The sequence below is a fragment of the Thunnus thynnus genome, chromosome 6 (assembly GCF_963924715.1).
Source record: "Thunnus thynnus chromosome 6, fThuThy2.1, whole genome shotgun sequence".
NCBI lineage: Eukaryota > Metazoa > Chordata > Actinopteri > Scombriformes > Scombridae > Thunnus > Thunnus thynnus.
Window position 1 is genome coordinate 9,088,764 of NC_089522.1, and position 23,695 is coordinate 9,112,458.

General features: G+C 39.7%; 1 protein-coding gene across 5 annotated transcripts; it reads right to left on the reverse strand.

Moving 5' to 3' along the window:
• Window positions 1-6: 6 nt before the first annotated feature.
• Window positions 7-23,461, reverse strand: plekhm2 (pleckstrin homology domain containing, family M (with RUN domain) member 2). 5 transcript variants are annotated; one of them, XR_010928627.1, is made up of 22 exons: window positions 22,754-23,461; window positions 20,630-20,736; window positions 20,124-20,233; window positions 19,905-20,004; window positions 19,586-19,673; window positions 19,325-19,499; window positions 18,613-18,672; window positions 16,436-16,721; window positions 15,530-16,342; window positions 15,370-15,439; window positions 14,912-15,002; window positions 11,744-11,808; window positions 11,384-11,472; window positions 10,811-10,943; window positions 10,318-10,508; window positions 9,384-9,449; window positions 9,069-9,228; window positions 8,105-8,284; window positions 7,851-7,967; window positions 7,552-7,708; window positions 2,773-2,922; window positions 7-98 (listed from the first exon to the last, which is right to left on the reverse strand). XR_010928627.1 is itself a non-coding variant. In XM_067591576.1 (20 exons), exons 1-20 carry the CDS (start codon window positions 22,811-22,813, stop codon window positions 7,571-7,573), a joined length of 3,099 nt encoding a protein of 1,032 aa, XP_067447677.1. In that variant the 5' UTR covers window positions 22,814-23,460; the 3' UTR covers window positions 2,991-7,570. The 5 variants fall into 5 exon arrangements, 2 of the variants coding, with proteins under 2 accessions (XP_067447677.1, XP_067447678.1); XR_010928626.1 differs by lacking the exon at window positions 7-98 and adding an exon at window positions 948-1,457; XR_010928625.1 differs by lacking the exon at window positions 7-98 and adding an exon at window positions 948-1,462.
• Between the last annotated feature and the right edge of the window lie 234 nt (window positions 23,462-23,695).

Below are 23,695 nucleotides of genomic sequence, written 5' to 3' on the forward strand. Positions count from 1 at the left end.
ATGGCAAATATTCGTGATTCCTCCACATGCATATCAGCACTAAATGTGTCATTATTTTTTTCTCCAACACTCCTCCTCCTTTTCAGTCGACCGCATTGCTGCAGTCAAAACAGAGCAGAATGTAAAAAGAGTGTGAAAGGATAAGTAGGGAGGAGGAAGGAGGAGGAAAAGGGAGGCAGTGGTAAGAAGCAGGGAAGTGTACAGCTAACGGGAGAGTGAGGTATTAAAATTGCATTAGAAAGAGTGAGAAACTGGAGAGTAAATGAGGGGGAAAGCACAATATGCTTTAAACACTAGTTTCATTTAATGGGTAAAAATATGGCATGCTGTCTGGATAATTAATAGACCAGAGTTCACTGCAGAACAGCATTGCATTCACCAACTAAAAACAATTTTGGGGGTGATTTTGTCAATCTGTATACATACAATACAACTGCACATGACTGATAACTGTAATATTACACATGAAATACCTGAAATATCAAAACGTAGCAATGCAATTTCTTTGTGAAAATAAACATTTTCTGAAGAGAAAACAAGGTCGGTCGGTCTGTTCCTGTGAATATGTGTGATAAAATATTTAATAAGCACAATATGATCTTGCAGTGATCAGACATGGGCTTGTGTTTCATAAATATCAGTCAGAAAGGAGCACTCATATCCAGCATTCATCCCTCTTTACTGGTCAAAAAATTTCCAGTTGCACAAAGATATTTACCGAGCACATTCATGCTCCCCAGAAGATGAACCCTCTCTACTTCCAACACTCTATGAGCTTTCTTATAGCTCCAACCTCAGGGCAAGGTGTCAGTTCTGCACACAAGACACCTCATAATCTAACAGGCAGATTTGCATGACATTTACTGAGCACATTCATGGACCCAAGGGGATAAATCCTTTTCATTTCAGTGAGCCAACGGCCTCCCCTGAAGGATCACCCCCATTTTATCATTACTACTGGTAAGGCTTTAATTATCAGTATGCTTTTAATTGCATCCAACACTTAGTAGGGCAGGGTGGTCTGAATGGTGGTAATACTGGGTTTTGAATTGTTTTAGAAAAGTTCCACCTGTTTTAGGGCCACAACTGGTATTGTCTTCACCTTTGTTTCTTAATTTTTCCATTTTTATTTGACAAACATTATTTCCATCTTTCCTTACTCTTATGTTTACTTTGTACATCCCAAAGAAACACAACCCACGCTGTTTTATTTATCATCCATCTCAACAATCTGACAGTGTTTCTCTTCCTCGGCTCGATACTTGCTGAATCATTCTGATTGTGATCATGCTGCCTTTCACCCTCAGCATCCTTCTCTATCAGTGCTGCTTCATTGCAAACATCTGAAACAAGCATTCCTGTTCTTAGGTTGTTCCCAGTTCCCTGGATGCTGGCTGATATCTGTGCTTCTTTTACTTTCTCTTTTAGTCTCATGTTGTGGTCCCTGCTGTGTTGTCCTGTTCTTCAAAAAAAAAAAAAAAAAAAAAAAAAAAAAAAAATCATTGAGCCCTTTTACTACGTCACCCCTTGAAATAAGGATTAAAAAACACTTCCCTTTCATCAGTGTTGATCCAGCTTTGTCTTGTTGAAATAATGCCTTGAAACCATGGTAACAGCACAAGTACATCCAAGATGATATTATGTTATTAAAATGATAAAAATGTGTCTGAACAGGACAAGTGGTAATTTTTGTTGCCCTAGCAACTACAAAATGATGATAAATACTACCAGAGGCTGTGAACATTAACTGCTCTATGCTGTGTTGAATGTTGTCTTCTCTTATTGTCACTAGTTCCTAACATCTTTAGTTATAATCAACATAAATTTATCTCAACCTTACTATCTTTAAGTGGATCTGTGCTCTCAACATTTTCAAAATGTCCTAATTGTGGTTTCCGTATGTAAAATGTCAACCTCTGCTGTCTTAGTAAAGTGCTGCAAACTACATGATCAATCCAAAAGATGACAGATGGTGAGACATACAGTATTTGCTTTGACAAAATTAATTCATTTCAGTATTTTCCACATTTCAAAATAAATAGGAATCAATGGATTTAAAGGAAAGGCTTTCTCTTACACAAAATAACCTGTCAACAGCCCCTTAAGCAAGTCATTTACCAGCCTAAATGCTGCTGTGAAGCTTCTCAGTGGTGAAAAGCTGTAAGAGGTAGAGGTTGTGCTGGGTAACTGCAACTGGAAATGTGAGTAACATGAAAATGGGGCAATTCTGTAAAAGAACATGGTGCTCAGCAACTGTACCTTTAATAAACACACTACATAACTATAAGTATGTGGACACCTGAACATTAAACCCATATGAGACTGCTGAATGTTTCAAAACCATGACCATTAATCTGCTGCTACAACAGCTGCTGCTCTTCCTTTCTGGGAAAGCTTTTCACAAGACTGTATAAGCTGGTTGCAGGTTTGCTCCCATTCAGACGCAATAACATTCATGAGGTCAGCTACTGATGTTTAATGATAAGGCCTCGCTGGCTGTTGGCATTAGATCACACACCTGATAATAGTTTTAAAACAGGTTTTAAGAGAAACTACATGACCTCTGTTGGTGACTGGGAGGAACTGCAACATCGTAAAAACAGTATATCTCAGACACAGTCTCTTAAAAAGTACAGTAAACTACAATTGACGACACTTATTTGACAATATATCATTGTGTCACTGGTGTTTTTGGTTGATTTTAGCAAAAAGATGCAGAATGCAGTGAAGACTACATTTTATTTAACTGACCTAACACAGCTGGTCTCTTACCTGTCAATCTTCTGTCCCTGCTCTAACATGACTGTCTTTATGTTTTCCGACTTCTTTTCTTCATCATGCACCTTGGCAGTAGATGAAGTTGTGCCAGAGATCCCTACTCTGTCCTTATGTTTTTAACACACTGTATTTCACTGGTTTGACCTATAACAGAAACGTAGATGTTAAAAGCACAGATATTGGTACATACTATGGAATATCACCACAGGAGACAAGGTTTCATTTCAATTTATTCGGTTACACCATCCATTTCACAAAGGTTTATTTGTACATTTATTACCATTATGAACTGTATAAAACCTTCTGGACATGCATGTCTTTATGTGTGAGTGTGAGTTAAATTTGATTAGTGCTCTATTTACATTTCAATAAAATTGCTAAACATAATACGAATACTATATGCAGTATACATTTATGAACAAAATCAAAAAGCGTTTTTTCCAAATGCATCACTTAAAAGATGTCATCCATCATTGGCCAGCAATGTCCCACATTCAAAACACTGCTCACAAAGACTAACTTGGACTTTTTCCTTTATATACACTTCATGGGCCATAACTTCTCCCAGCAGTAAATTTCTTCTTTTTGATAATCCAAAAAACATTTCAAGTAAGTCCAACTATTGCAACTATGCTCTCTCTGGTCAAAAAGTCCTTCAATAATCAGTAGGGGAAACGATTCCAACTCCACAGCCAACTTATCCTGTTTTGGAATCTACTGAATTATTAAAGGACTTTTAAGTAAAACCATTACCACCATTGTTATCACTTTACAGCCTCCTCTCTGTGCGCAAAATAACTTGATAATGCTCCATGGTGCATGCGAGGAACCAAAATAGAAACAGGGATTTAAAAAAGATGCATTAGACAAAACAGCAGCAATAAAAAAATGCATGGTGATTCTTAAGGTTTTGGATGTGAAGTACCTTTTTCACCTGAGATTAGATTTCTTTGTAAAGGAGCGGAAGATGAGGGAGACCAAATGGCACTTAGAAAGTCTTAAAGCACTGATTAATGCTGACATTTGAGTATTACAGTGTAGCCGAGAAAGACGTACATTTGTACAAACATACATTAGTGACATGTGTTTGGTTCTGGGTATCGTTTGAAAGTTTTTGAGACAGGTATCAATTCAAAACCCGAATTTTTGTACTTTACTGAATATGCAATGTCTGGCATGACTGCCATTAGCTCAGTGTTCAGACAGTATTGAGGTTTGATACCCAGCCATACATACATTATGTATTTTGACTTGTCTCACAAAAGAAACCAGAACCACAACATGAACATTGACGATTGTTTAAATATTCGAATAAAGTCAGCCACATTGTACACTGTAAGGCAACTACAAAAAGGAAAATTGTGATTCATTTAATTTAAACGAATTGGGCATTTCATCCAGTTCAGTCAAGGGTTGTCATAAAGGCAACATTGTCATTGCAAAAAAAAAACCTCACACTTATCTGAGCCTTGCAATGAGAGCAGTTATACACCGTCACTGTAAGAGCTGCAGTAGTCTAATCAGCGTTAATGTCAAGGACACATGCATTGCTATTTACTGACTAGAATAGTGGGGAAACTAAAAAGTGTTTGCTTTCTAATTCTTATTCTCTCTCCGAGTAAAGCTTTAATATTTGATGATATTACAGGCTATTTAAAATCACTCATCTGCTATGAACAGATGCTACACTTGCTCTAAGTTGAAAGGCTATTTAAGGATATTATAAACCTCAAACATGGTCCTATACCGCTCTATGACAACTAATGGGATGTTCTAATCTAGTGGAGTGGATCTTACTGTGCAGTACAGTATGATGCCACCAATCACTGGTGCAAAATATAATGGAGAAGCCAAAACAACTGCTAGCTCTCCTTTGTTAAATCAGTTTACGTTTTTTTCACGCAGACCATAATTCTTCTATACTTACCCACACTAAAGGTACACTTCTGCTAATGCAGACACAAATTCAATACCGAGAAAATGTCACCACTCAATTGAATAATTTAGTAACAGTTGTTCCCACTTTCTTTAAAATGGAAATGAAAAAAACACAATATGATATTAACACAAACCCACAACTGATACCATTCAAAAAAGACTAACAGCGAAAACAATGTGCAAGTCTGCATGGAAGCCTCCACTTGTCTCTACAGAGTGGAGAAAAAGGCAAATCTGTTGCATTTCCTGATAGAATTTACGACAACATTTAAATTGGTAAAGCAAGATCCCAGATAGACGAAACAGGCATGAGCATGTCATGTAACAGTGCAAGAGGGACATATACATACAGTTGAAGTCGGAAGTTTACATACACTTAGGTTGAAGTCCTTAAAACTCATTTTTTAACCACTCCACAGATTTCATGTTAACAAACTATATTTCTGGCAAGTCGGTTAGGACATCTACTTTGTGTATGACGCATGTTATTTTTCCAACAACTGTTAACAGACAGATTATTCACTTATAATTCACTATATCACAGTTCCAGTGGATCAGAAGCTTACATACACTAAGTTGACTGTGCTTTTAAACAGCTTGGAAAATCCCAGAAAATGATGTCATGGCTTTAGAAGCTTCTGATAGGCTAACTGACATCATGTGAATCAACTGGAGGTGCACCTGTGGATGTACTTTAAGGCCTACCTTCAAACTCAGTGCCTCCTTGCTTGACATCATGAGAAAATCAAAATAAATCAGCCAAGACCTCAGACAAACAAATTGTGGACCTGCACAAGTCTGGTTCATCCTTGGGAGCAATTTCCAAACACCAAAAGGTACCACGTTCATCTGTTCAAACAATAGTTTGCAAGTATAAACACCATGGGACCACATAGCCGTCATCCTAGAACACCAAAGGACCTCAAGAAGATGCTGGAGGAATCAGGAACAAAAGTATCTCTATCCACAGTAAAACAAGTCCTATGTCGACATAACCTGAAAGGCTGCTCAGCAAGGAAGAAGCCACCGCTCCAAAACCACCATAAAAAAAGCCAGACTACAGTTTGCAACTGCACATGAGGACAAAGATCTTTTTGGAGAAATATCCTCAGGTCTGATGAAACAAAAATTGAACTGCCTGGCCATAATGACCATTATTATGTTTGTAGGAAAAAGGGAGAGGCTTGCAAGCCACCAAACACCATCCCAACCGTGAAGATGGCATCATGAGGAAGGACAATTATGTGGATATACTGAAGCAACATCAAGCTTTAACCAAGTTAAAGCTTGGTTGCAAATGGGTCTTCTAAATGGACAATGACTCCAAGCATACTTCCAAAGTTGCGGCAAAATGGCTTAAGGACAACAAAGTCAAGGCAATGGAGTGGCCATCACAAGGCCATGACCTCAATCCAATAGAAAATTTGTGGGCAGAACTGAAAAAGCCTGTGCAAGCAAGGAGGCCTACAAACCTGACTCAGTTACACCAGTTCTGTCGGGAGGAATGGGCCAAAATTCCAGGAACTTATTGTGAGAAGCTTGTGGAAAGCCCCGAAATGTTTAAGTTAAAAAATTTAAAGCAATGCTACCAAATTCTGAGCTTATGTAAACTTTTGACCTACTGTGAATGTGATGAAAGAAAAAGCTAAATCATTCTCTCTACTATTATTCTGACATTTCACATTCTTAAAATAAAGTAGTGGTCCTAACTGACCTCAGACAGGGAATGTTTACTGGGACTAAATGTCAGGAAGGAATCATGAAAAACTGAGTTTAAAGTTGCATGTGAACTTCTGACTTCAACTGTATATATATAAATTCAGATCCACATTCTCTTAGGAAAAAAAAACAAAACTGTTGTACATAATTCAGTGTAGAGGTACAGTGTGACCTTAGACGAACCAAAACCGAATATCAGACACATCCACAACCATCAGTGATGATGCACTGTAATACTGTACAGCGCTGTGCATTTGCACTATAATTTTACCACAGTTAAAGTTCAGCAGAACATCTTGTAACTGTTGAAAGCAAGAAGTGGCTTTTATCTTCACATAGTTGTACGAGCCGCAGTAAGCATTACTGATTTTTTAGTTTTTGTTTTGTGCAAGGCGAGGAGTGAACTTTTCCACATCGCAAACAAGCAGCTGCCGCCCCCCCCTTCATATATGGCTTTCTCTATATATACACACACCACAAGAAGAATACAGATTGACTTTTCTTAGGAAATCAATGATAATTCTTTTATCTCACTGTGCAGGGAAGCTGCTTTGCATCCTTCTCGTCACTCAGCTTCCTTGATGTACTACATATGTGGTTTTATCGTTTTCAATCCCATCTACATCTCAATGGAGTCAACGGTTAAAAGAGGAAATCTCCATTTCAGTGTTCATTTTAAAACAATGATTCAATTTAGCAGGAAGTATACATCACATCATGTGACACTAAAACTTCCTTGATCACCCAATGTTTGTTACTGAAGGTCAACCAGTGATTCAGCATATCTGTTCTACATTGCTGCTATTTCTGCTAATATAAAATCCATTGTAACTCTCTGGAGGTTCGTTCATTTCATTTCATGTGAGAAGGTCTTACTGATGCATCACTGCGTTGTGATTTGCCATATGCATTGTTACTTCTGTAGTGAATTAGAGGTGGATCACAGGTTTATGCTGTAGTACTACGACCAGTAACCATGTCTGATTAGTGTATCTCAGACTTTCAGCGCAGAACTCTCAACAGTTTGCAGTAACACAGACTGTTATTTGTTAAATCCATCTATCCTGGAGCTATATCAGACTGTTTCATTATCAGTCTGTCTCGGTGGCTACCCACAGGTATGTGTGTGTGTCTGTCAGCACCAGGGCTCACGCTGGGCTCTGCCTCGAGCCAGACTGTCTGCCCGCTGCCAGGCGCTCTTCATCAGGGCGAGGGCCTCACCACAACGCTTCTGCACCGATGGATCGGATACCTCATTGTGGGGAAGGTCAACCTGTGAACGGTAAGGACGTATGTGAGCAGTTGTTGGCTTTAAGCTCTTATATGCTGATATTTTGGGAGAGCAAATGTTAGCATTATTGTAATATTACTGCATTTTTCCCCTTAAACCTCTGAGAACGTCAGTATCTTCCCACCTGGAAAATGGCTTTCCATGTGTTGTCCAACACCTCCAGCAGGCGATCTCTCTCTTCACATCCACTGAAGTATAAGACCCATGGAGGGAGGTACTGAGAGCGATCAGCTGCAAACTCCTACCCACAAAACAGCGGGAGAGAATGGGAAAAATCTTTTTTTTTATAAAGGTCCTAAATGAAAGCTACTTCACACAAGAACTGTATACTTGTATTGGGTCATTAATTAATGTTTACACCATGAGATAGCCACTCACAATGACACAGTACTCCTTGTCGGCCTCTAGGCTGACAGCAATGACATCACAGATATCAGCACTGCCCAGTGAACGGAAGAAGCTGGTCTGACAGTCCTGATGGCAAGTTAGCAGCTTCCTGTCTGTCACAACCAGGCAACATGGGATACATGGTGTGGGCGCCACACCCTGAGGGATGACCTGGAGGTGAGGTGGTTGTAGGTTAACATATCAAGTGGACAATTAATCAATCAAACAATTAATCCACTGACACTATGTATAAAAGAATTTATACGAGCAAAATCCTAATGTCTCTTGAATATAATGAACATCTGTTGTAAATGAGTCCTAATGAGCTTTTTCAGGGAGGAAACAGTCTGTACAGGCAGCAGAGTGTATGCTGACAGGGATTATTTGTCATGGAGCATTTATGCATTTCTAGCTGAAAGCTGTGTGGAAAGCCAGTTCAACTTGAGTTTGATGAGCTTCCCACTTGCTTGCATTAAGCTTGAATTAAGCATAACAATGTGTGAGATACCACAAAGAGGTCTTTATGTGTCATTATCACTAGAACAAGTGCACTGTTTCTTCCATTTCAATATGACTGAATTATTTTTACTTAAAGTAAATGCACATGGAGTCCATATGGTTGCATTATTGCCGGAAAAATGGTCATAGTTCAAAGACAGACTAACTCCTTCAAAGACAGACTAACTCCTCCTCCGTAACGGCTGAATGGACAGATCATGTGACTGATTGTTGCAAAGTATCTAGGCTTACATCATGTACATGCAAAGTTAAATATAAGTTTGAAGAAGTTTGTTTATGGACTGTTTAGACCTGTGTGCACTAATGAACAGAGTGTATGACACCCATCATTGTCTCCCTGCATCTATTAAGATGTTGTACCTCCAATATTAGAAACAGAAAACACAAGTTTTTTTTAAATACCAGGTGTGTGCACTATGCGAGTCTCCCTCCTTACCCCTTTGGAGACAGACTGGCAGAGCAGCAGCATCCAGTCGGCCATGTCCTGTTCATCGTTGGCGCTGAGCTCCAGTGGGGGGCGCTCTGTCAGGATGACTTGGAAGGCATGTGGACGCTCTGTGCTGTTTGAGCGACGGCAGCCACCACAGTGCTCTCCACTAATAAGGAATGAAGGGGCACAAAGAGTGTAAAATTATATAAGTGAACATATTTTCTTCTTCTCTTCTTCCCCCCGATGTTTATTGCTTTTGAACACTAAACGCATCGCAGGTTAACCATCTCCAGTCTGATCTATCAGCCAGTTGAAGCTTACCGCATGGTGACTGACAGCACAGGTGTCACATCAGTTCTTTCTGCATACAGGTAGAGAATCCCATTGCTGCAAGGAAACAGGACAAATATTTATCAGAAGCTCTTATATCATGTAATATATAATATTAAGAGGGTCTGGACAAAATAACAGGAACACCTTACAAAATAATGCAATTTAATACAACAGCCCAGACTGTAATGTTTGATTTTTGTCTAGCTGGTGTCAGACAGGTGTTAATTCTACTTTATACTAACTTTTGAGGACACACTTTTTCATTGGTGTAACTGAAATGGTGTGGATGTCAATCACACAATTGTTTCAAACTATTTTGATCTGGCTGGGCCTCTAGGGGCCACTAGTGTAGCTTTTAGGTTTCTTACAAAGATGCACCATAAATAAATTATGACCACATGAATTTTAAAATATTATTATGATTCCTGTAAGAGGTAAGGCCATTGCCAAGAAACTGTCAGCCCCTACCATGCATTTTATATTATATTGTGTACCACTGGACAGATTGGCATGAAATCTGCTAGGCTCTATAAAGGGAGCACAAACCGAGCTCAGGCTTTCAGCATGTCTGGCAATAGCAGATGTTGAAAGGAGTAAAAAAGCCAAAAGGAAACCTCACTTGCAATATGTCTGGCATTTTTTCTTAAAGTCAAAAGAGTGAAGTGGGGCAATTAAGTACTGGGGATTGTGGCGTTTTTGCAGTCAAAACTCAAAATAGTTTTTTCAGAATGCAATATTTTAGGTGTCAGTCTCACAGTCCATAAATATTACAATGGGAAGTGACATTAATGCTTTTGTGAGGGAAAGTGTAACTGGAAACATGCTTTTAATGTCAGATGAACAGTATGTAGCATGGAACTCAGCCAATATAACATATTAATACCAGTTGAGAAGGAGACTGATGTGGAAAACCTGCCCGTACCTGAGGACGAGGTAGCAGCTTTTCCACAGCTCTTTGCCCAGGTAGGTGGTTCCAGCTCTGTAATGCAAAATCCCCTCCTTGGCACTGGAAGGTAATCTAGAGCTTGGTGGGACACCCTGGGGTGACAAAGTCATGTCCATAGGATCCTCCCAGTGGACCAGTGAATACAGTTGGATAGACACTTCGTAAACCTAAAGAAACAAGCAAATATTGGTTTACCACTGCTTTATAAGTCAGCATAAGAATAGAGTGAAAAAGGGAACCTTTTGGGAATGAGTGAAAAGCTGGGACTCTCAACCTTTTTAGAATTACAAAGACTAAGATATTATGACTACATGCAACTTCCCGCAGTCATGGGACTCAAACACAGGTGTCATTTACAGGAGAGGATTAAAGGATTATACTTCATGCGTAAGCTATAAGCTTTGCCAGCCTTCTTTCTGTAAAGAACAAACCTGTGATGAACTGTGTGTGACGTTTAACATGTCTTTACCTCACAGTGAGATTCCTGGGAGATAAACTTAGTGAGTGCAAGTTTTTCCATGGTGGCATCAGTCAGCACGGAGGGATACGGAGGCTCACGACAACCCTTGACCATGGCTGACTTGAGAATAGACAGGAACCAGCTGAAAACAAAGGGGAAGGAAGGACTGGATGAAAAACGCATGCAGTTTGAGATGTGTCCTGTCTAGTTTTGTAACGTAAATATTCCTGTGTAGAAATGGCATTTAAATGGTGATTTAACAGCCTCATGAAGTTTCGTGGTCAAAGGTTGTTATTTTGATTGGTTGCCAAGCTTCAAGAGGGTGGGTCTTCCTCTACCATGCCAGAAGACAGGGCAGAGGAAAAAGAGAGGAGAGTGGTGGCTGCTGATAGCATAAATCTTGTTGAGACTGTGATGGACCCTGAATGATAACCCTCATCCCCAAAGCATTTTGGTTTAGTTTCTGTCTGTGTCTATTTGTCAACTTAAATGAACTGAAACCAACTGAGCTCAGTGTGGGTGTAGTGACAACAAGTGGACCAGAGCAGACTGGCACAGACACAAAGATACAGGCACACTCACACAGTCAGCGACGCATCAGCTGTGTCCAAAAGGAATTTTCTTCGTCTGTTGGTGCAAACAACTGTCACTGTCTGTTGGTCAAGGCCCACCTAAAGGAAAACAACATTACGATTCATTATTAGACATAAAATTAACTTCACACTCCATCGTCCCACATGACACCTTATGCTTGAGTCTACAGTGTTTGTGAGGAGGATTATACAGACATTGTGTTTGTAACATCAACAAACTTTGAAAGATTCTTTCAGATAACCGTAAGAAGACAACATGAAACTGAGAGTAAAAACACATGTATGTAAAATAATAGCAGCCTAACCCATGGACAAATGAGAGAAAATAGCAAATCCTTGCTGTACTTACTGAAAGATAGTCCAGCTCATTATAGGAAACAGCATCTTCTACTGTGTAAGGCTTCTCTGCCGCACCTGTGGAGAAAAACAAAAATACAACCAAGACATGCAATGAGTACATGTCGAAATTAGATATTTTCTGCCTGCAAAATAACCTTATTAAGAATTGTTCCCACTTGCTAGACCATTGCGTAGATAATATGGGACTAATGTAGCACAATTGCAATGGTAGAAACTTTGTCATCTAACTGATTTGACACAGTGGTCACACATCTCACAATTCATCTCAGATTTGAAAGGATCTTTAAGAAATAGAAACTCTTGGAGTTGCTAGTACAGAAGGACACAATTAGTTTCCACAGTCATGGTCAATTTAAGATATCAAGGCTTGTTTCCTCTGTGTAAAAATGTATTGTGACTACTGATACTCAAATCAGTATGTCCAAACATATGACTTGCACTGTTTCACCCTTTTAACACTCTTGACTTGGTTATTTCTAAAGGCCTTGATGTAACTCCACAGTGCACTCTAGATGTTGGGATTTCAGATCACTTTTTTAAATTTTTTCAATGTTGCTTGTAAGCTAAAACATGTTGATGGTTTAGAATTTGTCAAAAGATACTCCATTTGTGCAGACACATCTGGTCACATTCTGATTTTAATTTGCTTTCCTTGTCATTGTGTGAAAATATGGTCAATAATTTTAACTTGTCAGTAACACAAATTATGGATGACATTGCGCCTATAAAAACTAAGTTTATTTCTGGTAAAAGAAAAGCACCTTGGAGGAATGTGGAGAGAGCGAGGGCACTAAAAAAACCTGCCGCAGATCTGAGCGTGTAAGTGGCGTAAGACCAAATTGCAGGTTGATTATAATATCTATAAAAACCTCAGTAAATATAACAAATAAATGAAAAAATCTAGACTCTCAAACAAATACATGCTGAGCTCCACTCTTCAGAGAAATGCAATGAATTTGCCTCATGCTTTAAATAAAAAATTTCCAATATTAGGAGTAATAATGTGGCTTCCTCTGCTGATCGGTGTGACCTCTCTTCTTCCACAGTCTTAACTCAGTTCCATGTTGACCACACTCTGTCCAACTTCCCTCCCATTCAACGTAGTGAAATACAAGAAGTGGTGCAGCAGTTAAGTTCTGCAATATATGCTCTTGACCCAATGCTTACTAAGTTGTTCAACAATGTTTTCAGCTGTTTGGTAGATGATGTCCTTAATATTGTTCATGCCTGCCTACTCTATGGACTCTTTCCCACAGGTCTCAAACATGCTATTATAACACCATTGTTGAAAAAGAGTAATCATGATCTACGTGTTTTTGAGAACTACAGACCGATCTCTAACCTTCCAATCCTGGGAAAAATTCTTGAAAGGTTGTATACAAACAATTACATATGTATCTGTCATCTAACAATTTGTTTGATGTTTACCAGTCTGGTTTTAGATTTAAGCACAGTACAGAAACTACCCTGGTCCATGTTGTTAATGATCCTAAAATTAGCTCTGACAACCATAAAGTTTCTATTCTTGTACTTGTTGACGTCAGTGCAGCCTTCGACACAGCTGACTATATAATTCTTCTTCAGTGCCTTGAACACTGTTTAGGCCTTAGAGGCACAGTTCCTAATTGGCTTTCATTACATGTGTATTCCATATGGAGTCCCTCAAGGGTCAATTCTTGGCCCACTACAGTTTATTTGTATATGCTCCCACTTGGGTCCATCATTCAGGAATACAATAATTCATATCTCTCCGATGCTGATGTAACACAGTTATACATATCTAATTCTGCCAACAACCCAAGCTCTTTTACAGCTAAATGAGGACAAAAAACAGATTCTTTTAGCAGGTTTCAAGGCTTTGAGGCACTAGATTCACTCTTTGTTAACTCCCGTCACTAAAACCCTGTAAGCACGTAAAGAGCGTGGGGGAGATTTTAGACACTGATCTTAACTTCCAGAAGCACATATCTACTATCTAGTTAGATGCTTCCTGCCACAGTCAGACTCTGAAAAGCTGAATCATGATTTTTTTTTCTAATAGACTATATTACTGTAATGCACTTTTTGCTAGACTGACAGAGCAGGTGTTATTAACTAAAACCAAAACGTTTGAACACATCGCTCCTATTTTATCTTCTCTTCACTGTCTCGACCCAATAAAACAAAGAATAGATTTTAAAATACTTCTTATTGTTTTTAAATCTATGAATGACTTAGCTGCTACCTACGTTGTTGACATACTCACTGAGTACAGACCGGCAAAGGTCTCCTCACTATACCGAGAATACATTCTACATCAGTTTATGGTGCCTTCAGTCATTATGGTCCTACAACAGTGTCTTCTTTTAAAAGCAGACTAAAAGCATATCTTTTTTTTCACAAGCTTTTAGTTAGGTTTAATGTATGTGGGTAACGGGTAAAACCTTTATTTTAGAATCAGTATTAATATTATTATTCCCTTTTTTAAATAATAATAACCTATTTTTATCTTATTCCCTTTTTATTGTAATACCTTCTTATCTTATATGTTCTTATCTTACATGTTTTTGTCATGTATGATCTTTGCTCACTATCCAAGATCAGCATGCCCTTATGTGTCCAATCTTCGAAAAACAACATTGATTTCTATGAAAACACTTGGTCCCCGTTTCTAAAATACCTTCAACGCTGATTCCTCTTTCTACAAATGGCCCCCAGTATAAGCGTATGTTTAACTATTCTTTTCAACTTGTATTTTTTATTTTATTTTTCTTTATGCTCTAACAAATCTACAAGCAGACGCAATGTGCAGTTTGTCCCATCAACCCTGTTTGTCTGGTTTTGTCTGTCTTGTCTCATCATGTCTTGTCTGTTTTGTTATGTCTTGTTTCTCATCCTTTATACATAAACACATATATACAAAGAATGATGTGTATTTTTTTGGTTTGTTTCAGTGTTGCTTTGTTGTACTGTACTTTGTATCGTATAATTCTGTATTCAAAATTTAAAAAAAAAAGAAAAAAAAAAGATCTTTGCCTATTTTTTGTCTTCTTTTTTATCTTGAAGCACACTGAGTCTACATCTGTCATATGAAATGTGCTATATAAATAAACTTGACTGGACTTGACTATAATGAAATGAAGTCAAAGCATAGTGTGTTGAGTTTGTAGCTACTGACCCTTCCTAAGCAGGTAGATGTAACAGTCAGTCAGCAGCAGGTAAAGGGGCTGCAGGTCGCCCTCCATATGGCCTGTACTCATCCTCGCCATCTGAAAACACAAAGATAAATTGTGTCAAGTACTTGCAACCGCCACACTCATAGTGTACTGTTCACTAGTGAGGCAACTGACAAAGCCTTGCAACACTTCCAACAAGCAATTGTTCCCAAACCACTTCTTCAGTGTCAAAACAAGTATGAGTCAATCAATACCTAAACTACCATTTTTCCTGGCTGAAAACTGAGTGAAAGAAGATTACTTTTCCAGACAATTAACTTAAACGTAACTCCTAACAGGCCAGTTGAAAGGCCAAGGAAAGCACTATTAAACAAATACTTAGCACATACATTGAAGTTTTCTCCAAAGATCTAACTTTAGTAGTGTCACAATGAATAAAGAATAGCGCCTCAGTCGTTACCTTGAAGAGCTGCTCCTCATTCTCTCTGAATACATGGATCATGAGAAGAAGCAAGTGATTGTTATCCACCCTGAAATTTGAATAGTCAAGAAAATTAACCACACATTACAATTAGACAATATTACATCAACAAAAGACAAATTTTATAGGAACTCCTTACTTAAACTCTGCAGGATGAGAACTTTCTGAGGGACTAAGCTTCTCCTCTTGTAGTTGTTCTTCTGCCTCCTCAGCAGTAAACTCATTCTTGTCTGTTTCCTCTCCTTCTTGTACTTCTTGCTCTCCGTTCTTCATGTTGGGCTCCTGTCCTGCTTGTGCTTTTGTCTTTCCTTCATCTTCATGGCCACCTGAAAGAGTCTGCGACTTGCTATGCTCTGTAGAGTCATGGTGGCCACCACCCGTGGGAGCAGAGTCTGGACTGTTGGGGGTAGAGCAGCATAAGTCTGTAGGCACAGGAGAGGCCTGCAGGAGGTTGGGGCTTGTGGCCAGAGGGGCGTGAGACGTTTCTCCTGGGGCTGGGTCAGGTGGCTTGCCGCCTGAATCTTCTCGAAAGGGCTGCTGTGCAGGGGGCTCGGGGCCCTGGTTACAGCCTTTGCTATTTTTCTCCTCGTCCTCTGGGTTATCCCAGGCCTCCTCCCTATCCAGAACCCCGTTGAGCCGGTCCATGACATCACTGAGGGGTTGGCCCACACTATCCATCGAGGTGTCTGTCATCTCAGGGAGCCGTAGGAGGCCTTCTGCACCATCTTCATCCCCTTCCTCCACAACCTCTGTTCCCGCCCTGCTTCTCCTCAACTCTCCTTCAGCATCAAGATGAATTACAGTGCAATTTAATGAGTCTACATCGTCTGAGCCTTGGAGGCTGTTGTCAATTTCCATGTGCTCAGAGGAGACTGAGTTATGGATGCTGCTGCTCGAATCTGTGGAGCCTTTCCCACGTCGCTTCTTGGCTGGTTTCCTTCGTCTGGCCATCCTGGAAGACCAGAGAGGTTAGCTGTTCTAAATACAAGTTGATTAACTATACAAATAAAATGTGAACCAGCAACCGACGCTGTATCTACCGTACCTTATGACCTCCAGCTCGTTGTTGGTGCTCTCTGTGTCATCTCCAGTGGTGGTGGCATTGTAACAGCTGGCCACATGAACCGGCGTGACGTCGGCTGAGGTGTTGGTGGTATTAGTGTCCGAGTCCTCATTGAAGGGGTTGTATCTAAACGTGGGACTGTGTGGAGAAAGATGAGCTACCTTCACCTTGACAGTGCCGGTGGAAAGGACCACTGTGTCGCTGATGACTGTCTGGGGGTCAGAGCCACTGGATCGCGGGCAGCTGGCCTGGTCGGTCAGGTCACCCTCTACCATCAAAACCGACACTGAGTTACCACAAAGGCAGCAATCACTCACATTTTCTTTTATAGTCATAGAAATACACAAAATTTTTGGTACTGTCTCACTGATAAGTTGAGTGACAAACGTAGACAGAAAGTTTAACAATAGAATAATTTAGGGTAGAGTTGTTTCTATTTATACACATGATGGATGATTTATTTTGTCTATGTTTTCATCACCAATGAAAAGTTGACCACTGAGACAATTTCACAAAAACTTTGTGTATTTCTTCATCAGCATAGCACATACAAAAATGTTAGGGGCTGCAGTGTTCTTTGTAGTTTATCAGCAGGGTCAGAGAGGCACAAAACGCGATGCGTATGACATCAAGTAGGTACACAGGTAGCAGCTTTCTTTGCAGTGGCACAGGCCTAGGTCAAGCATTACTTCTGTAGCTAGAGGCAGGTCATACTAAAAAAATATTTGAATATCATAATTTGCAAGAATCCATATAGGCTTTTTTCATTTAGATATAACTTTGTGTTTACTGAGATACATTATTAGTGGACTGGCATAGTTATGACAGACCAAGTCCTGATATTATTTATAAACATCCCCCAGTGACTCTGATGCTGTTTCCACTAACTGTTTTCATTTCTTCATCAGAACTACAAAAATTGGACAAACTTGGATGATTGTAGTACTTATTCATCTAATAGCATCCAGCCATTTCTATAAGCGAGGGGAATGGACTTTGCTTTTAACAATTATTTTTATGCTCATTTAAATTTAAACCATGATATTAATAGTCATTCATAGGAAAAAACAGACATGCATATTACATGTGTATATTCCAGCTCACTGCAAACACACGCTTGAGCAAAAAGATCATTTGCACTCTTTGACCTTGAGCAACTATTCTCGATTGTTACCTCGCCTCACACTACAGTTCAGCTGAATGTAGGCCAGTGCCGCGTGTCACACAGAAAGAAGAAGACAAGACAAAAAAAAACTATACACCAGACACAAAGATACACAGATACACGATTGACTGGAGACAGACTGGAGACAGACTGGAGACAGACTGGAGACAGACTGGATGAGGTGAGTACCAGCTACATCAGGCATTCATCTTGCTGTGGTAAACAATAAGGCAGAGTGAGCATTATGATCATTCCCCTGATGAGAAACACATGCACAACATGACAGATAACAGTTCCATGTACCCACCCAACACCGAATTCCCAAATGACCCAAAGTTACCAGTCAGCTTACTGTGTATGATGATGCCGTATATTTCTGTTCAATGACTAGATAACTTTGATGATCCTAAATTCTTTGTTGAGCACCTTGAGCAGGATATGGTGAGATAAACTGTAATACAAGTCCATGAAACTCACATAGATATTATTTTTTTCAGTTAGAATTTAAAGTGGGTAGGGTTACGATAAGATAAGATAAAGTTACATTCTCTTATCATGTTAAACATAAAGATTTGTTTGTACAATTATAAACTAAGCCTCTGGCTACCTATTTTTGTTTATCAAATCCAGTTGCGTAACAATCATAACTACATATCACCTAATTCAAAGTCCACCAAATATAGTCACTAAAAAATTGTAGTCATGTGCCACAGAACTTTAGATTGAAACCCACATGCCTTCCAACTGAATCCGGTCTCTTCAAAATGAGGGCATTTTTATCCATGTCCCTTTGACCATGCTTGGTTTCATGTCCTCAGATCAGCAGTGTTTTGTTTTTTTTACCAGTTAGCTGTATTTTGCATATTAACATGTGTATTTACTGGCTAGAGCACCCAGCATGCATTAAGCCCAAAGTGTGGGATAGCCATGCCAAATAGAAGGGAGGGAGAGAGGATGGAAGAGCAGGAAGGGGAGGGGTTGACCAATGTCCCACCTTCCCAGTCTGCACTTGGCATTGACTGCAACACGGGGAAGATGTCACCGAAATCATAATCTAAAAAAAGGAGGGATAACATTCAACATTAGAGAGAGATGGAGTGGAGACAGTAGAGAGGAGGTTGAGACATGGTACAGAAACAGAAATGGCATCACATGTGGTATATGAAAAAAACAAAAACAGAATCGATAGGAAAAAATAGACTGTGGGAACTAAAACAGGGGAACTGCCTCAAAACTTGTTGAACAGCGATGGGGCAAGCATTCACTCAGCGCTGCAATCACCAATGAGAACATTCTGTAACCATCAGCCTCTGCAAACATAATGCATTTGATAAAATGCACTTTGGTGTCTGTGAGTCACAAGTGCCTGGCAAGATCGATCTAACCTCTGGTTCAACTTGCCATTAGCTTGACATCACCATATGAATTTGCGCCAAAGCATATGAGTGTGTACTTGCACTTCTGCTGGGCCTGATCGCATCATAAACCCAAAAATAAAGGCTGACATTCTCAGCATATTGAATCAGCAGGAGAATCACATCACAATTACTCCATATAATAAGTGTCCAGATTAGAGCCATTTCAAGACAAAGCAGCCCATAGAATCCATAATGTAGATGGGGGGCGACGCTGGCTGGCCAATAATACTGGTAAGGTAAAACAAGGATCAGATAAAACAGGGGTTAGAGTAAACCAGTACACCTTACCTTCACTTGAGGGAGCTATGGCACTGTCATCCCACTCCAGGTTGGTGGAGGTGAGGGAGGTGAAGGAGTGCAGGGACAAGCTGTCTGAGCTTGGCAGCCTTTCCTCAAAGTCCAGCAGGTTCTGGGGTTTGTAGTATTCTGGCATGTAAGGGGCCACGTCCAGATAGGGCACATCCTGAGCCAGCAGGACACAACAGGAATGTTAGAGACATGTTATTAACTGAGCATTTGTGTTGATATTGGGATGAAAAATATGCTAACCAGTTCCAGATCAAAGCGAATGAACTCCAGGCCTGACACCAGTGTGAGGAAGAGCGTGAGGTGGTCATGGCTGCAGACCAGTGCATTCCTAAAAGAGAAAGAAATCAGTTGACCACAAAATCACTTGAACAATGTTTAAAAAACTGCTAGTGGAAGATGAGGCATTATATCAATTTATTCTCCAGCCTAACAAAAACAGAAAGTAATTCCTGGGATGCACTTAAATTTAAACATGTTCGCATCAATTTGTGAGAGTGTCTGAGGATGGATCTCTATTTTTTTTTTAAGGTAATCAAGGTCAGACTACTGAACGACTTACTTGAAATAATACTTCTGTAGTAATCCTTGGTTCTCCTGGAAGAGCCGCAGATAGCTCTCTAAAGAGCTCTCACTCAATGCCAGGTACAACCATGCCCGACCTACACAGAGAAGTAAAAAAATGTATAAGTATATAACCCATTGAAGGAGGAATGGTGCTTTACTCCCCAAGTACTCTACATGTGAGTGTGTTTGACTGTGAAAGGGAGAGATGTCTCACTTCGACCAAGATTGGTTGCTATGTGCTGAAGCTCATCTATCTGGCGGACAGCTTCTCTCCTGGTGAAATGAAGCACCAGCACCCAGTAGCCTGAAGAGATGTCCTGCAGCCTGCAATGCAGAAAACAGTCAAAAATATCATGTGCATGAGGTACAAAGGGGACAGGGGAGGGTAGTGACAGAAGAGAACTCAATTTACACAGAAATTTGACAGTAATATCCTTTGAAGTATTCACACCTAGATTAGTTCTTTGTAGCTTGAGTTTAAAAACTGTTAAAATTGCCTAAAAAGCATGTGTTGTGAGAGTTAACATGGAGAGCTGTGAGGCTTGTTCATATGTGCCAAAAAACACAAGAATAATAGGATTTATAAAAAGGAATGCATGCATGACTGATATAAATAAATCAGATTACTGTTCGCAGTATGCACATTTCCTGTTTTGTACATTTCCGTGTGCATTGACACACTTTTATAAATATGCTGTGACTTCCAGTTAAGCCTCTTACCCATACAGCAGAGCGTGGTCAAGGTGTTCACAGAGACGCTGCAGGACGCGGTCGTGATTTCGGATGGCTGGAGTCTCATCTTCACAGGCTGCAAAGTAACTCTGCAACTATAGAGAGACATGATTTTCTGCTGTTTGTTTTGCAGGGGGGAGGGAAATTGTTAACTCAGTTTCAAGTAACAAAGTTGTTACTGTTTTTTTAAAAGAACTTATTGTACTTGAAAGGTTATCATAAAATCTTTAAATTATACTTATTAAAGTGTCTATTTTCTAAACAGGTTGTACTCATCAGGACTGGCTGGCTTGGGTGCATAGATATGGAGAGGAATGTTTTTTATTATTTATGCAGCATATACCTAAAACCGGCTTCAATTCATTACTTAGGTTGTAATTTACTATTTGTGTGGGACACAGTGTGTGGCGTGCATGGAACAATGGCTATGAGCAGAGTTTGACAATAAGACTTTTAGGAATCACAGCCCTTTAATACATAGTCCCTAAAGTTTAGGACAGTGCAGCAGGAAAATTCTGCTACAGTACAACATATAGTCAAAGTGACCAAGGAATTTCGGGCCAAGCAGTGGAATGTTCTTGACTGGCAAAGTCAATGACCTGACCTCAATCCACTGCTGAGGACCAAGTTGAAGCCTAAGAATCCATGAAACAAGCTGCAAGGGAAGCTGGTTGGAGTACATGCCTGACAGAGCATCAACAGGAAAGATACTAAGTGTCTACTGATGTCTGTGGGTTGGAGACCGCAAAAGATCTAACACCAAATTCTCAGAAATATGACAATCAATTTGTCCTAAACATTTTGGTCTCCTAAAATTGGGAGACAATGTATTAAAAGGGCTAGAATTATTAGGTCTTGTGGATGTAATTAAAGGTGAAAGGTGATTGCACACTAATAGTTATTATTTCATTTCAAATCCGAAGTGCTGGCATACAGAGCCAAAACAACAAGAAACGTCTCACTTTCCTAATATTTACTTATTGACTGCACTGCACTGCACTGCAGGTATCTTACTGGATGGGAATCATTTACATTAATTCTGCATTTCTATCAATACATACAGAGCACAATGTTAGATGCAGCTCTACTGAAAGGTACTGTGTGTTCATGCAGATGAGGCTATGAGTGTTTCTTTGAGGATCCTCTGTCCTGCAGAGACCTGCACAACCCTGAGGCATGACCAACCCAAGTGTAGGATAGAGAAGCTTTGAGAGTCCTCACCCAGAGAAAGATCACCATATCCACATGACTAAGCAATGTTTGTCTGAGGTAAACACTGTACACTTTCTTGGAAGCTTGAGGCATACCATTTCATAAGCACTTTCACAGTCCTTATGCTGTTATAATGATAAAAGCAATAAATGGGGTAAATGGGTTAAAGACTTATTAGACAAATGTGGGTTAAGGAAGTAAGACACACTACTGGGCTCCTTGCATTAAACACACTAAGATGGAGCTTCCTAATGCAATCATCTGATTATGTGTCTGGTGGACTCGTAATGGGAAATAATGGAGACAGGAGGCAAAAATGAGAAAGCCCATGAGAAATAAAACTCAAATGTACATGGATTTGGAAACATACAAATATGCAGGGAGAACAGGAAGAAGATAGCTAACAGTGCTTTTTGTCAAATTACTAGAGGGGTAGTCCTCCAAGATTGGGTATAGCTTAACAAAAATGTAAAATATTTCATAAATTTAATGGAAATCAGGAGCAAGTATCTATTGGCTAACCCTTATATTGTAAATATGTGCCCGCTGCATAACGATACTGGCTGCAGGTGTGTTTACAACACATGCCGCAGTGAGCAAACACTGGGTTGGTGCCTTTTATTATGCTCCATAATCAAAAAGAAATTACCACATGGCAGCTATAAACATGAAGGCAAACTGGGAATTTGTAGTGATTGGTTTATACATTAATTAATTTTATCAGTCAGGGTAAGGCCCTTTCAAGACTGCGAGCTGGTAATGTACCCCCGACTTGAAAGTTGCCAATAGATGACCTAACGTTAGCTAACTTACAGTAATTCAAGCATGTGAAAACACGTAAATTAACCTATGTGACATTATTCAGCTAGTTAAATGAGCTGATAACCGATAGGCACTCACCTTCTTGACGGACAGGGAGATGTTTTCCAATATGCGGTCCTTTACTTTGAGTTGATCCATCACTGGTCTGTCAGCTGACTCCCAAAGCAGAGCTCTTGTTTTGCTAAAGCTAACGCCGCCTTAGCTAGCTAACATCTTGCGCTCAAAAGACAGTTGGCTTCCAAACTAGCGACACAGCTTTGGCTGCTTTGTACACACTGAATATATGACAGCCGCGTTAATAAATAACTGTCAGGTTATGGCTAGCGAGCGGTGTGACAGGCCAACCTCTGACGACAGATACGTTTAGCAGTTAGCCAAATGATGTTGCTCTGCTTCGAGTAGTTAGCCACTTGACTTTTTAACGGCGGACAGGCTGAGGGTGGCTAGCAAGTTTCAAGAATTCAACCATTCATTACTATCAGCCTAAATTTGTTTATCATACTTTCCGTTTCATTCCGTTTCATTACCTATTATTTACTACTTTAGGTTACCTTTCCGCGCATTCACCTAGCAGCGAGATATAGCTAATTTGATTAAAGTCTCAGATGTCTCGGGTTACTTTTTGTGCAACGGCTCTACACCCCCGTCAGAAGGTGACGTCACCACTATCCCCAGCGCGTTTTGTTGTGGCGTGAGAAGAAAATGAGGAGGACACAACTACACATCTGTTATATGGATCACACATCAGGATACTGGAGAAAAAAAAATGATGAGGATGTTTTGACACTCAAACCAACCATTCAATTAAGCTGTAAGCCAAGGATGTAATATTGTACTATGAAAACAAAAATTAAGCCATTAAGTTCAACAGATTGTCAGTTTATTAATTTTACTGGGAAAATTTCACATCCATAAATCCAAGTTCTCGTTTGAACTTTTCATGTTTGATTGAATTTAGAAAGTATTGAGTCTATCCAACTTAGAAACAATAGGAAATGTCAATTAGTGCGCTCCAAGATT